General features: G+C 34.0%; 2 protein-coding genes across 3 annotated transcripts in view; one reads left to right on the top strand and one right to left on the bottom strand.

The window, feature by feature from the left end:
* Positions 1 to 626, bottom strand: part of LOC131847164 (transcription factor hamlet-like) — a 133,991-nt gene extending 133,365 nt beyond the window's left edge. For both annotated transcript variants that reach the window (XM_059196640.1, XM_059196641.1), the window contains exon 1: positions 374 to 626. In XM_059196640.1, the coding sequence (XP_059052623.1) occupies positions 374 to 413 (40 nt within the window). In that variant the 5' untranslated portion in view covers positions 414 to 626. The remainder of the gene's footprint in view (positions 1 to 373) is intronic.
* An 8,994-nt stretch (positions 627 to 9,620) lies between these two features.
* The window catches only part of LOC131847243 (protein gustavus), a 60,978-nt gene continuing 53,483 nt past the window's right edge, over positions 9,621 to 17,115 (top strand). The window contains exon 1 of the mRNA XM_059196763.1: positions 9,621 to 9,882. The gene's annotated coding sequence lies outside the window, so the exon portion shown is untranslated. The remainder of the gene's footprint in view (positions 9,883 to 17,115) is intronic.

Raw genomic sequence — 17,115 nt, 5'->3', positions numbered from 1 at the left:
TGTGATTCTGTAAAAGAGAATGGAGGATGGCCCTCGCTATCTTGTCTGGCGGGGGAGGCGCCGACCAATCGTAGAGCCGGATGTATCGCACTGTCCTTATCATTTGTGGTACCTACTGCGCATCCTCGATGACAAATATGTGAAAATTCTTTTCAGCATTTTTCTACTCATTGTACCTTTAGTACAGAAATGGTTTTTTAAATGATTTATGTATATTATAATAGTCCTTATTTACTTCTAAGTGTTTTAATGAACTTAACTTTCTAGGAAAACTGTAGTTATGAAGAAAATATAAGCAAAGTGAAACTCTTCATAAAAGTTTTCCATAGTTATAAAGTGTTCGGGATGTCAGTTTTATAAATGGAACACTCACCTTGCGCCTGGAGCCGCCTCGCCACCGCCTTCGAACGCATCGCCTCCACGACGCCAGCAAACAAGACAGTCTCCTCAATTATTTACCGCGATCGATCACCAAGTGGACCCTTAATCCGAAGAGTTATTTTCAAAATAGGAAGTTTTTTATCTGCGCGCGCGAGTGTACAGTCGTGGAGGGCGGGCGCAGTGTGGCACGGGCGGGCGTCGGGACCGTACGTGGCTCCTGCAGGATGGATGGGTGGCCGTGTGGTCGCGAGGAGCGCGGCGTGTCACGCGAGCGGCCGGCGGGACACTGCGTTCACGTGCTCCGCCGCTCCGCAACCGCGGGGAAAGCGATTTTCACGCGGGAAACGCGATAGTGACCGCGCTGTCTCGAGCCGCGGTCGTTCAGCAACTGTCAGTTGGACGATTGACTTGACAGGGTGCCTTAGCTTGTAGCCGGCGACCTGACCACCCTCCCACCATAGGGTAGTAGGCAATGGGCACCTAACTTATTAGTTAACGAGTTTGAGCTACCGCACGTTTTCCGCCAATTCGGAAATCATGAAGTATTGAAGAAATGTAGCTGAACATTTATTTTCTTTAATTATGTGGGCGATCCATCCATCCATCTATAGGTCAATAGATACATGCAAGCTTTGTAATTTTTTAGGTAATTAAATAAATATCTCTATACACTACCTAGTTACTTTCTAATAGGTAACGTACAAAGTTATTAGCATAGTAAAGTTCTGAAATATTATCAGGCACCTACGAGCCAGCGTTACAAAGAAAAATTAGAATACATATAAATACTTCAATAAGTCTCTATCAGTAAAACAACATGGTATATGAGTGGAAAGGATAGTCAAAAGGACGCATAATATCTTGATGAATTGGCTGTGACAAGCTAAATTGCCCGCTTTCATCTTTCTCCTAATACTCTATAATGCTATAGTACCGTTAGGTATCAGGCAGGTATGCCATTCGTCCATAAGAAACCACGGTCGTTCGGTTGAAGAGATGATGATTTTAAAAATGGCGACTATGGGGCTTCTAGCGTTTGGCCTATTGCTATGTAACTCCAAGTTAACCTCCATGGACCTCGTGGAAATCAGGAATTCATCATTGTTACTTAACCAGTGGTCACTAATTGATCTGACATTATTCTCATTCTATCGTCTTGTTCTAGTTATCCGCCAGCACATGCCGTTGGAGTAGGCGGGTGCACCATTCCTATACCCATATCACGCCCCATCTAAATAGGCATAATGAGAGCATTGAAGTACATCAAATTCAAATTCAAACTCATTTATGTTTATGTAGGACATTTTAGCCGCTTATGAACATATTTTTTTTTACATTACAATTTTACTTTTTTCTCTACCGTCCAGTACAGTATATAGATCCAATTGAGAAGGCCTGGCAAGAAACTACTATACTACTCAATTGAATTACATTACTTGAATTATTTTTTTAAAAGCCAATTTATTTACAATGTAGATAGCAATATAGGTGACTATGTCTAACATTAAATGAAAATCCTGTACATGAACAGCTATTACTAAGCATGCTAGTGTCATGTCACTTCATGTCTGTTGCCGGTGACTATAATACCTACTGCTGTTATTGCATCCTCATCACTGATGGGCTCGGTACTCACGGTACCAATATTACTATTCCTGAGTATGATTGTTTATATCGGATTGGATGTTATCTATATTTCTTTACAAAAAAATCAAGTATTTATGTCAGTTATGAGTCTATAATATAAATTCTGTTTAGGTTGAAACTAGATAGCGTAGGTATATTCTCCAGGAAAATTATTATTGCAGTCATAACAAAAAAAAATTGTTTAAATTTAAATGTAATCTTTTTGCCGTTTTGAATCATGATAACATCAAGTAATTCTGAAATGCTATAAAGTAGGTACCGAGGTGTTTCTACTACACCGGGCTATCACTACCACTCCGGTAGTGATAGACAGCTAACATTTTTTTATACAACTATACAGGCAATCAAGCATACGGACCATCTGAGGGTAAACGTTTACCATAGTCTATGAAACCGGAAACACCAGCGGTGTCACGTTAAGAAACCCTTTAAGACGACCTTTAATATACCCTTCTTAATAACCCCATACTGTAGTCTCTAGAGAAGTTAACATAGCCTAATGTCATGGAATAGCGCCTTGGGATCCACAATGTAACTTTTAAGTGGATAGGTAAAATTTCCACACTCTCCACTCACTGCTTTCGATAGTTCAACAACAGTTTTTTAAAACCAAAAAAATGATGAGAGTATTTTTATTTACTTTTTATATAACATTACCTTCGCACAGAATGGTTAGACAACATAAGAAGTGACATATATATTAGGTACATAATAAACTGAAATAAATACATAGGTGTTATTATATTTAAGGTTTCGTAGCCAAATTATTTAAAAGGACATACATATTATTTCATCGTGTAACATCAACAACTGTGTCTTTGTTCGTATATTATTAGGGCAAATAGTTCTCTTAGAAATAGGCAACCCAGTCAGAGTTACCTAATTAGTAGAGAAAATGAAGTATAAAAAAATTACTATACTTTACATACGTTTATTTACTCCTATTTTAATAATTACTACAATAAAATGAGGTATATAATCAGGTATACGTATAATTTTATGATCCAGTTAATTTAATTGAGTTTCTTGCCAATTCTTCTCAATCAAATCTATATATACTGAACTGGACGGTAGGGAAATTTGACGTTCATAAGCAGCTAAAATGTCCTACATTAATAAATAATTTATTAATTTGAATTTGAACATATTAATATACCTATTAATGTCAATTCTTAATGTTATAATATAATATTATTTTACTTTCTGTGCCCTAATCTAATCTAGATACGAAGTAATTAGAATGTAAAAGATATTACGTAGTCATAGTATAATCTTGGACAGTAAATGGTGAGGAGGGGAGGCAGGCAGCCCACCACCTCTCCTGAATGCCGGAGACATGCGACCTTACAACGTAGTGCAGACAAGTTGCAGTTAACTATATTGTATGTACCACCTACATACTCAACATACTTAAATAATACTTTAGCGACTTTAAAAGAGTATTATCAATACGAATTTAATATGTAGGTATAGTTTCGAAAATAACATTATTTCTACTTACTACCGTTAATTTTTTTCTGACTATGGTCTTATACCTACTTACTTGTCATTTACATATGTTTTTTTTATATCATCTGTCTAGGAAGAAAAGTATTTCTGTGTTTTTAGTAGGTATAATAACCTAAAACCTACTTTGAGAAGAAACACTACCACGATAAGAAAAAATGATTTCGTTTACACATACATACTAAATTTACTTTCAGATTTCTACATTCTTTCTTGGCGAAAGTAGTTCAGTTTCATGAGTAGGTAGGTATTCTATCTACTTTCAACTTGGTATAGGTACCTTTAATTAATATATATTATATATCTATGGTTACGTGAGCCATCAGTAAAGGATTAAATATTTATCTACCTATGCGAAAATAAATGTTAATAAACTGCAACAACCTACAAAGAGCAATATCATTTTTTAATTTAGTATTTAATGATTTAGCGAATTAACTTGTTTTAAATACATGTCACTATTAATTATTCGTATACGAGTACAACAAATACGCTAAAATCTATTAAAAAATATCAAATACATGATAAAAGATCGACTGAAGAACCTTAGGCACGAAAGTGGGGACACCCCCCCTAAGAGGGGGCGGTGGGGGTGAGTGGAAGCCGTAAATATGATTATCAGCGGGGGAGGCGACGCGGACTAATCATATTCTCTGCAATTTACATAAATATTAGCGTGTTCCGTGACACACGAGCGGCCGGTCATTAGAGGCTTCGGTTCCATTCGGGTGCCTTCGTCCGTTTTAATGAAACCCATAAGGCCGATGTTAGATATGACGTGCTTTAGAAGTCACTTTGTCTTTTTTATGAGTGATTAATGTTTATTGCGCTGCCGGGGACGCCCTGTTTGCCTATGCATATTCAAAAAGAAAAACTCGACAGGGCTGTCGATTTTTGTGTTGGACCAGTTTGTTTGTGAAGCGAACTGAATCATTCTAACAGTACCTACCTATACGTACGAAAAACAATTTTAAAAGTTCCATGCTGGATCTTACATGTAACATGGCCTGGAATGACACTTGTGCATTATTGTTTTCTACTACGAACTTTATTTTAAATAATAACGTTGTAGATTACTAGCTTAAATTACGATTTACGTGAGCAAGAATATTCTGAACTTAAATCTTGCTTACGATTTATTTAAGCAAGCAAACTAGGCAGTATTTAAGCAAATTATTTAATATGTTACAAAGAAAAAACATAGGTGCAAGTTTTAAAGTCGATCATTAATAAATACGACATTAGGCTATAAAAAGTAGGTATAATAATATTTTATTATTTTATACCTATATAAATTTGTGTGGAACTCCGATCGAAACACCAATTACAAATCAAACTGAAATAGAGCAGTGGACGTAGAGTCGCCTCTGTCACGTCTAAGTCGGATTAATTCTCAGCGTCTGAGAACATGAAATTGCGTTTTTCAGGTCGACGTTGATAGTTAACAATCATTCGGACTGTATAATATACTTGCCTTCACGATTGCCGTATGCTTTCATTAATTATTAATTATACTATAGATTCGCCGTCTCTCTTAAAAAATTCTCATTTTAAAGTCCTAAGTTCTTTCATGTTCTGTTAATATAATCAACGTTATTGTCAGTTGATTTGTTCTGTAATAAACTTAATAAACATATCACCTCAATGAGGACAAATATCGGATACTTTTGATTTAAAAATAAATGTTATATTGTATAGAAAAGTAGGTACACCTTTTGCACACCATAGGTATATACCTAATATATAAATAGTAAACTAACTTCTTAATAAACATACTAAAATGGTTAAATCATTTCCTTGAGTTTATCCATTACATACAAAAAAGCTAATCTTTTCCATTATAACATTTTTCAGACTATAGGTAGTCGTAATCTGCCATGTTACCGGTACAGAATACAGCCTTTGTCACTGAATGATAATGAAACTTTCTATCGGTAAAAATATTTTAATAATCGCGGTTTCCATGAAAGCAAGCATGCAAAAACAATCTGTTCTCTTTGCAATATTAGTGTAGATTATTGCACGATTAGATACTCTTTTAGCTTTTAAATAATTGTTCATTAATATTGAATATAGAATATATTAATTTGAATTTGAGCTTATCTTGCTACTCTAGTAGTTTCGGCTCTACATGTACAAATGTAAAATTCGAGACTAAATTATGAAAACATAATCCAAAATATAATACAATATGGTTAAATTATATTAGACAATGTTCAGATAATAGAGATGTTGCAATATTTCGTTATGAACGTTCTCAAACAATTATAAAAATATTTCCAGCAGCTACCTATTTTAACGAAATAGAAATTATTAAGATGTGTTAATTATTAAGTCTCGGAAGCAATTTGCGATCCACAATATCACAATTGATCCCTCGCTTCTCGGCACGAAGCCACCACAATAATAAATTATTAATTACAACACCTTAAACGGAAAAGCTAACTTTACCCTTCCCATAAATTATGGGGACAGATGTTAACAGACTCTAAACAAACCCCAAACATCCACGAACCACCCACAGGGTCCTGTCTGATTAACCACAATCACAGGTGTAACCAATACACTCACACTTTCAACTGTCTATCAAGTTATACACTGTAAAATTACAGCAAGAAGATACATTTTCCTGTACCAATAAAGGTATTTTTGTCTTTACTGTCTCAGGAAACAGTTTCTTCCGTATATAATATCGTACGAGATATTGTTGCACCACCATGACGTTCTATTTTATATTTAATCTTAAGGAATTTTTAGCTTTATTGTACAGGGTTTTAGGCCAAATTTCAATTGAAAGGTCGCAAAGCTATAAGTCATTCTAGCATGAAAAGCATGTGATATGATATCAAGGCGAGACAGAAAGGGATAGTAGAGCGCAGGCTCCTCGGCAGACGTCGCGGTTGCCCTGGCAACACATCGATTCGTAGCACCGCACACCCCGCTCGCCGCAGCCTCCGCCTGTATTCAGGTCATCCGAAGCCATCTGAAAAGTGTTGCACGTAGCGAGTAATTTAATTAATGCCATTTCAAAGAAAGAAAAACATAAATAATTAGGTGATTCTGATGCGCAGGAATGCGTATAACTTTGAATTTGAAAATGAAATTAAGCCGCAAATTTAGTCAAAAATATACATATGTTTATGAGATTCCATGGAGTCAAAAATATAGAGAGTAGTTACTTTTACCAGAGAGCCTTAAATATGGGGTAGATCTATTAAATAAAGTTTAGATCTCAGAAATAGAGGCAAGTAGGTACAATCTCTAATCATCCATTACCTACTCACATATTGCGATTGACTGAAAAAAGAATTATTCCACTCTTATAGACCATAACAATGTAAAATTGGCCTACGTTCAGGATTGAGCTTTGATGTTCGACGAATTGTCGACCCAATTCATATCTCAAAGACACGTCACGGCCTCAGAGGTTTGACAAAGGCAAGAGGCTGGACTAATAGGGCCTCTCGAGGAAGCAAGCCTGCCTCACCCCCTTTCGGCGCTCCTTTGACGTGCCCCAAGAAATGAAGGCAATTTAAAAAGGTAAGGTTAGGTATCGTCAGCGAAATTCGGTTATATAAAGGTAAATATTTTGTCACAGGCTGAAAAAAATGTCATGTACACTTATATAAAATCGTAATCATTTGCTACAATTACTTACTTACCTACATAACTTTGACGACAATTAATCGTAGAAAGATTACAGTTTTTACTTTACATTAGCTGTTTGCAACTTCTTTCTTCTTTTGAGACAAGAATATAAACGGACTTTTGCTTACCTTTGATATATATTTGTTAATAAATTATACCAAACAAACAACTTGTTTTAATTCTTGTATACTGAGCAAGGGCGGCTTGTGGTTAAATTAATGAGACACCCACGAGACAGGTAACCCAACTTGAAATTACTTTCCTGTCCAGATCTTGATAGGTTATATACCTATCATGTTCTCGATCTAAGCTTGAAAGTAATTTTCTATAAATAAATAAAAGAATTTATTATACACAGTTACATATACGTATATACTTACATTTCTTGAAAAAGAACGACTTTAAACTCATTACAAATAAGGTATATTATTATCAAAGGCCAATTATTCAAAATAGCATATAAATTAATAAAATTAACTGAAAAATGAATATCATCTGGACATACGTACTATACCTACTGCCAGCTGAGTATTTTTGTGTCCGAAATATAGGTTTTACTACAATTTGATAGCAATTTGAACAGGGAGGGAGTGACTAATTTTTTTACATGCGAATGTGCTACTTCTCAACCTGCCCTCGAAGCCGCAGCTGACTTTCACTAAGCTTGATATAATTTCCTTAACCATCTTAGAATTTTTGGAACTGGAGGAAATTCACCTAGAATCACCTAGACCGGTTCCTAGCTTGCATGTTATTGATACTCATAGATACAAATGTTTGCAATATTTGTGAAGAATCGAACCCGCGATGGAAATAAAGCGGCGTGCCACTCGACAGAGGAGATTAAGCAGTGACGTTACAGGATAAGAGTCATGACATCTTAATCAATTATAATATCAACGCATGAGAAGTGTCCCAGTAGTCACATGATAAAGTGATGTCTGTAGTACTTGTTCGTCGGCTGAAAGGCGATGATTCCCGCTTGCCGTCACGTGGAGTGTCAGCTTATTTGCTATTCCAATTACATAAAAAAAGAAGTACCTTTTTGTCTATTTCCACAGACCATTCCCCTCTACTAAATGTTTAAATCATAATCACATATACGGATAGCTAAGGGAATGATATCTCTTCCGTTGTTAATTTAGCATGAAATTGAGTATGCCCCGGCACACATTTTCAACCATAATCTTGTCGTTCGTGATGCTCGTAAAATATTATTAGTAACATATGCATGGTTCCTCAAATTTTATCTGTATAGTTCACAGACGAAGATACTGAACGAGTTTTGTACATAGTTTTGTACACTAAAATATGATAACCATGTAGGTCACTTATTGGGGGTTCCACTGTCCAAATCAGCGTCGTGGCTTTTGCATGGCACAATCCTGAGGAAAGGCCCTTACACAGACATCAGTACACAGTACGCGGTACGATGCTCCACAGTGATAGATATGCATTTTTTTTTTATTTGTTATTATTGTTATATGTGTTTATATTTTTTATTTTATGATGTTTGATTTTCTTGTTTTTTTTCATATGTTATGATTTTATTGTGTTATTTCTATTTATATGTTCTGATAACTTATATGCTGCTATAGGTATCATCATTGTTCTGTTGTGATGTGTGATTGTAATAAATTTTATTCTATTCTATTCTTATTCTATACCAAAGGTTAATGTGACGTTCCCTACCTATATGAAGTCCTAGGTTGTAACACGTCAATGAAACTAAAAATTATAATAATATTATAAATTATAGTAACATATACATCACAATGATAATCTTTAAGGAACAACCTTAATGATCATCAATGTGATGTCAATTGACACTGCAGTATCGTTGTGTCGTGTGAACAATGACACCCTATCACAAAAAAATATATGAAATGCTCCATCTATGGTACGTAGTATACAAGAACTCAACAAAATGTAAAGATAACTAAAGAGACATCTACTGGACACTTTCAAAACTATAGTAAGTACAACGCTACATTTCGATCATAATTATTAGGTGGCGCCACCATCAACCCCAATCGCTTGCCAAGCAACGAGACGCAACGCAAAACTGTTTTATTCATTATGGTTGCTATCGTACAGAATAAAATTAATCATGATTATTGACTAATGAAGCTGTTTATTCTGTTACAATTTTTTTAAGTGCCATGAGGTTATTTATATCTGGCTTATTATGTAAACTTAGAATTGTACTAGCACATGTAATTAATGTATAACCTACGCTGTCCATAGTCTAAAGTTTGAGATTAAAAAAGGAAATAGGATAACTATATATCTAACATAATTTTAAAAAAACATTATTTTAATTTTGTTTAATTATCAAAATCGATTCAAGTATAAATCGTAGATATTATTCAGTTACATCACTATTATTGACGAAAAATAACAATACGACTGCTTTACCGACATTTCGCCGACATAATTCCATTGAACGCATGCGCTCCGTGCATTTTCGGCCTTCTCTTTTTCTATTGGTTTGTTTTGTGATTTGTGTCATGTCCCAATCCCTTGCTTGTAATATTTAGCTTGTGTATTTTATGTTTTTAAATTCACCATAAAAATAGTTAACTTTTAATGGTAGACATAGTAATTACATTATTTATAGTATTGTGATGATAAGTGCTGTGAATAACTGTAATAAACGTTGGGAAACTAAAGCGGCACCGTGGAGTCACGAAAACGAAGGTAAAAAAATGTTTTCATTGTTTCCACAGACGCTTTAGACTTAGAAACCGAGATTCCAAAAAATCGATTAAGTTGCTTAAGCAGTTGTATTTTTAATTGGAATTTAGTAAATATAATATCATATTGGCTATTTAGATAATTGTTTACACTGTAATTTGTGTAAATAAACTAAAAAGTGTAAAAAAATATATTTAAACTTCTTTAATTAATATTCCACAATTTATTTAGGGCATGTTGTTTAATTTATAAAATAGGAGATGTCTTGAGTACAACATAGGTTAAAAATAAACAGAACACCCCACGCCATCGACGTTTATGAACTTTCCTGGAGTCTCATGGCGTTTCCTAGTTATAGTAGAATATTATTTTAAACTGAGAACTGGGACACTTTTCGTGACTATTGCAGCTGGAATCTAATTTTGCACTCTCTTTCAATAGATAGGTTATACAAATATTAATATCTAATATATTGAACCTATTATTTATGTTTTTTATATTTACAACGATATCTGGTAATAGAAGACTCATTAAAGAAATATGAAATCAATATAATGAATTAAAATTTGATGCTAAAAATATAATTGCAGATGTATCTAAAAATGTGCATCATTATTAGGTTAGGTACCTATAAGGTATGAATAAATAATTAAATATATCATAGCTAAGTAGGCTTAGCTATGATATATTTAATTATTTATTCATACTACCAGTTTAAAATGACAAAGTCCTCAGTCATTTTAGCCACAATAATTAAACATAATTTTCCCTATAAATTGCAACCATATTAAAAACAAATGACAACAACTGTAAGTAGTTATTTACTATGACTTGTTTTGCATGAATCATATGTTTTTTGTTCTCAAACCTGAAATAAAATATACAAGGAAATAACAAATTAAATTAAAGAATGGTCACAAAACTCAAAAATAGTTGGTGTAGTCTAAATTAGGTCACAATATTGCAGTCAAATATGTGTTTATTTATATGCATTTTAGAACTTCTGATTGATACAACAGTGCAATTTAGTCTTCGCTTAGGCAGAAGTTGTACATAGAGTACTAGGCAACAATTAGGCACAGTAACTACTGTTTTTTAATACATACAAACATAGCGAGTCCAGCACAAACAGTTGCTAATGTACATTAGTATAGTATACAAGATCCAGTAATGATATGATATTGGGTTTACGATTGTTCATTTATTTTACACACTACCAAAATTTTTACTTTATGTTTAAAATGTTACTTTAATTATATTCTAAGTGAAACAATGTGATACAATGCCATGTATATGTTAAATGTTAGATAAATTGAATAGTAATATCAAACTCCTCTTTACATATTTTGGAATAGTTTTTGTTACAGAAGTTTGATGTTATTTATTATAGTGCTTTTCCTAAATAATATTTCCTTGTATGAGTACTTATCAATGTCGACAGTATTATTTATATCACTATTAGAGGTTATTTTTATTTTCACACATGTTTGTGGGTTTATACATTAGGTATTTAGATAAATCTCTTTACAAATTGTTTTATTTTCATCAAGGTTTTTTTTCCTATTAGATATCTTGCAATCAGTCACATGGACTATAAGCAGATGTGGTGTACCATATATAACAGGTAGAGTGCCACACTCAGTAGAGCAGCTCCTCATTCTTAAAAAGTCAGTTCTGCCTGTCTGACTATCTTGGTCAAATATATCACACCTTTTCTTTAATCAATGCAAGTTTTCAGGTATTGTAAGTTGCCCAGCAAATTTATTTGGGTGCCTGTGTAGTCGTGATTTGTATTTGTTATTGGTAGTCATTAATTACATCCTTAACCATGGGAATATCAAGTATTTTGAGGATCTCAGTTGTTTTTATAAACCATGATGCATCCGAAAGTTGTTTTAATATATAGTTTTGAGCTCGCTGTATTGTCATTATGTTGGAGTCACTGGCAGAGCCCCATAGTTGTTTCCCATATGTCCAGATTTGCTTAAACATTGCCTTACAAATGATAAGTTTGCTATCGGTAGCTAATTTTGAATTTCTACCAAGCATCCAGTGGAGACTTCTAGTCTCTACTGTACGATGAGATTCAATTTTTATTATAAACAATAAATTTATTATTGATTTCTTCCTTTTTATCTGGACGTGCACGACGTTTTTCCAAGTAAGTCTGCGATCTAAATGCATTCCTAGATACTTAACTGAAATTGAAATGATTGAATTAAATTTTCATCAAGGTACATTCAGATATATATCAATCTACATTTAAAATCTTATGCCAATAGAATATCATGAAATATTTATAAAACAACGCACTCCTTGGCGTCATGAATTACGAAGCGATCGTTTACATTTATTTGTCATAAAAATGAACGTAAAAGTATAAAGACTTGTACAAACATTTAAAATATCTCTGCGTATGAATATTATTAAATTCACGAGTCTACCTGCCGCGGTGCGGTCGCCCGGGAGCGACTCAGCAAAAAAGTAAAAAGATAATTTTTCGTGGAGCCCGGCCTCCGTCGAGAAAGAACAAAGGTTTTACGCTCTTACCTAGTTATAGCTAGTTGTCGGGCTCCCTGCAGGTGTAACTTGTTATCTCTTACCGGGAATTCTTTATTTTATTTTTCTTGAGCACCACGGTAAAGAAAATATTCTATGGCGTGAAAGTATGGCCGTAAAGCGCTTTGTCTCGAGATAGCTGTTACTAAGTTATCATGTAGATTACAACGTAGGCGGTGCCAGATAATATAATAATCCCTCACCTCTTTATTCGTGGGAATAAGTCGGTTTAATTATTCAAATCCTTTTATTTAATTCAGAATAGCAATCGGGAAACTCGATAACGGCTTTTCTTATTGCATTAACGTGTTATTTTTACAAATTATAAAATCCAGAGATACTTTCGGATTTGAATACGTTTGATGCGTGCTGAAGTTATTAGATATTAGTCCCGCCGTTCATCCGGCTTCGATGAATCTAGTCATCACGTAAGCGACTGATAAAAAACTCGCCTGGTGGCATTCACCTGACGCTAACGCCCTTGAACCGGCCGACGGTTCACCACTCGGAGGGCCAGCTGTCTAGGCCTTGGATTGTCTGGATTTATGATATATATATTTAAAGAAATACAGAAACCAGCAACCATGCTTCGTCTCTGTCCGTGTGTTCATCTATGTCGGATCACTAATCGTGTCGTGCATAGACATTTTAAAATAATTAACTGGACGTTCAACCTCTTTTCATATGCTTCACGTCATTTTGTCAACAGCGATGTATATGTTTATATAAATATAGCAAAAAGCACAGCGGCAGATATATCCATCATGACCCGGTAGGATAAGACTATTCAGTTTTATATATGTGACGGTCATTAATCTTTATTGTTCTCATCTCGAGACGCAGCTCGTTAGAACATTTTACGGTAGAGGTGTTTACTGCTCGTAACTTCTATTCCGACTAGGAATATTATATCCACCTGTATATCCAAAACGTTTATGTATTTTTGTCTCACATCACTATTCTTACATGGTAGATAGAAATAACTAAGTGACAATGACTTTTATTCCTAGTCCGTCATTTCTGTGTACAGTGCCTCTACGGCACTAGCAAAATTACAGACGACTGTATTTGGAGAGAGATCGCGGACACTTTTTCTCTTCTGACTTCACTACTCTAAAGATGTCTATGGGGATGTCATAGACATATTCGATTTTGATGCCTCTCGTATTCCATATTTCTACATACCTCATGCTTCATCCACAGAAATGTGTGGAACCTGTATAGATATAAGAATTTACCCAAATTACCTTGTGCGAATTTACCCAAAATTACAATAAAGTTATCAATTTTGGCGAGACATTTATTTGACACTATCAATGTCAGTGACATAGGAAGAAGAATTATTACACAAAAAGCTAAGACTGATTTGGTCTCCCAATCAATAACCAACGTTATTGATTGGGAGGAACACTAGTATACCTACTAGTGGGTGAATTTACCTATACCTTTAGGTATGACCCAATCTACGAAACATTCTATTAATATTTAAGTGACATAATTTTGCTAAACTTATGCTGTTTATTATTAAACATATTTATTTGAGCTATGTATGTTTAGGTTAAAATGGAAGGTTATCAGCCACATATATATAAAACTATTCACGCAAGTTACACAAAAAAGGCTGGTTTATGTATGTCATTTTGTTATCGTAAGAAAAACCTCACTCGAGTAAATAACTAATTATTTCAAATACTTATACTTAATTTAAATGAAATTTATAATGATCGTATAAAATAGTGATGTAATTTATATTCGTATTAAGGATAACCGCCAAATATGATTGCTACTCATATTGACAGTAATTAATTTGCCAATTCAATATTTGACTATTATTAATGAATTCTAAGTAATGAATAAAATTGCCGTCCAACTAAATGACTACGCTCAGCTCTAGCAGAATGAAATAGCAGAAATAAATGAAGCAAATAAAACACGTACTAAAGACCGAACGCAATGGACGCTCTCCGTATCGGCCTGGATAAATTCATCAATGTTAATAACAGTACGAGGACAATACAAGTAGTACGATGTTTTTGGGTGTTCGGTACTAGCACATCTTCATTCTCCTGCAAGTGTACGATATTGTATTTATGATTAGTAGGACCGACGTAAATCGGTCAAAAGACAATGATGTTTTGTAATAACCATGAATTATGTTAAAAAAGTTATTACATCATAACAATACGTAAATAATAAAAACACAATATATATAATCCTTGAATTGAATCATTGAATATACTGATAGTATATATTATGTATTTGTATTACATTAATTACAATGCCACAACCGCAACACAATTTTATTATATTGCCACTAAGGCTATCAAGTTGCCATTTTGACGAAGATTAATTTAAGTTACATAATGAATTGTTCTACTAAAGCCTGAATCTGTATTTAATATGCTATTGTTAGAATTGTTTCTTCCCAATCAGATCCCATTGAAAGTGAACTTGTTTATTATTCAAGGTTGTATCAGCACCATTCAGCATTTTTATGAAAACAGTAGAATGAAGTCTGGTTATAAGTCTTTGTCTACGCAACTATATCTAAAATCTAACTTCAAAAACACTATAAAATCGTAGAGTAGTATGTGTGCAGTAACTCACATCGTAAAAGCACTTCATCTTTGTCTTCGTATAATTCGTATATGTTACAGAGTGTCCTATTAATATGATGAACGTTAGTTTGTGAAATAATGTCTGAAACGACTTAACCAATTTGGGTGCGTTTATTACTAATGTATTGTGGTAAGTACTTAAGGTAAATAGTTGTAAGAAACACAAAATTTCATGTGAGAGTTTCACATGATATTTTGTGTTTCTTTTATTTCAATCAGTTTACTGATATATATTATGTGCGCCATTAAATAGCATATAATACATATATAAAATACTCAAATACCCAATTTAATACAGACAGGGATATTCATATAATATGGGAATTAGAATAGTTGTATCGTACAAGTAAGGCGGTGTGATAAACTTTTAAACCACCGAGGACGTCAATGGATGCTTGTAATTCTTCGCAAAAACTACTGAAAGAATTCGAATGAAATTTGGTCCATAAATAGAGCCTACAAATTAAATCAATTTTAAACTTTCGCCTTTACTACACATTCATAGTATAGTTAATTTGGACTTAACACGAATAATTATATGGTAAATGTGGTATTTATCTCTACAGACGTTTCGACTAGGTTTTACAAGCCGTTATTACAAGCTGACTAGAGTACAACAATGTCAATGGTAGTAGGTGCAGCAGTTTCGTCTACAACTTCAACTACCGTCAAAAGATTGTTTAATGGAAACGCAGCACTCACAGTATCCATACAATTATTGACCGACGCTACCGAATTGTTTAAACTTATTTATCACTGGATGCCAATGATAACTTTATTTACAATAAAATTATTGATTAAATTAAATTGCTATGAATGTGAATATAGGATACTTTTTACTTGCATATTTGTTTATTTTCTTACTCATGCGAGGACACTGCCAAGTATAATGCCACTGAAAGTATAAAATCCTGTACATGTTATCCATTTTTACACCATCGTAGTAATGTCATATGACTACTAATCACTCTACCGAAGGCAGTAAATGGAAGAATTTGCTCAGAAGTTAGTTCAAAGACAACACCGCTCTCCGTAGTGAACTAGCACCTAAAGTAGTTAAATCAAAATTAAACATTTCTTAATGACAGAACTAATATGTTCACAGTCGCCGGTACGTGGTTAACGTTATACGACAATTATACCAACAATATTGCGCCATCCGCCGAAACCTCGAGCATTAACTTCAGCTCGTTTGCGTATGAACTTATGGACATAATTCGCCATTTATGTAGGTATCCCGAGTGGGCCGTAATATCGCATTGTTACAGTATAACCCATTAACGAACGCCAAGAACCTAAAAGAGCCTGTAATTATCTGTATATAAGATTGTTTCTTATGATGTCATTGCTCCAAGCTTCATACCACAATATTACTAGCATTTTGTCTAATCGACTTTGACTTTCCATTATCTGACCAAAGCATAATAAATTGATTATGTACCTACATTAGTAGTACTTACTAATTCTATATTAGTAGATATGTATCTGAGAATTCGAGTATCTAAGTAGTGGTGTTCATTATACTAATTAAATTTGTTGTTTCATTTCATCCATCAGGGAGTACCATAATTTTACCTCTTATTCTGTAGGATTCACGGGAGTGCAAAGGAAGCATAAAACAAATACTCTCATTTTTAGATTTTCTAAATATAAAAAATGCGCTCTTAACATACACATCGTACTTCATTGTTTAGTACAAACAGGTTCGCTAGTTTCTGGAATGTGGCTATACCGATCACAACCCTGAACTATGGGTCCTATTCAATAGCTGCCGGAAACCGTAGTATAGACACTTGTCTAGCACATAGGTGCACATTATAAGCGTGCACATTAGACAAATTTGTAAACCCCACAGGTTCAAATTCAGGTAAATTGTTAAATATAGTCCTAATACTACTGTCTACCATTAATTACATTCATAATAGATTCAGTGGAGAAAACAATAAGCCTAAATTTTCACCATTCGTTTCTGAAATCTCGTCGTATACTGGACCATTGGCAGTAATTTATGCTGTTTCATGGCAATATAGAATACATTTCGAGTGTATAGAAAAATCTC

This window comes from Achroia grisella, unplaced genomic scaffold (genome assembly GCF_030625045.1).
Source record: "Achroia grisella isolate CSIRO2021 unplaced genomic scaffold, CSIRO_AGI_Agris_v1 utg516, whole genome shotgun sequence".
Lineage (NCBI taxonomy): Eukaryota > Metazoa > Arthropoda > Insecta > Lepidoptera > Pyralidae > Achroia > Achroia grisella.
The sequence above is the reverse complement of the archived record's forward strand: the minus strand, read 5'-3'. Positions and strand labels throughout refer to the sequence as shown.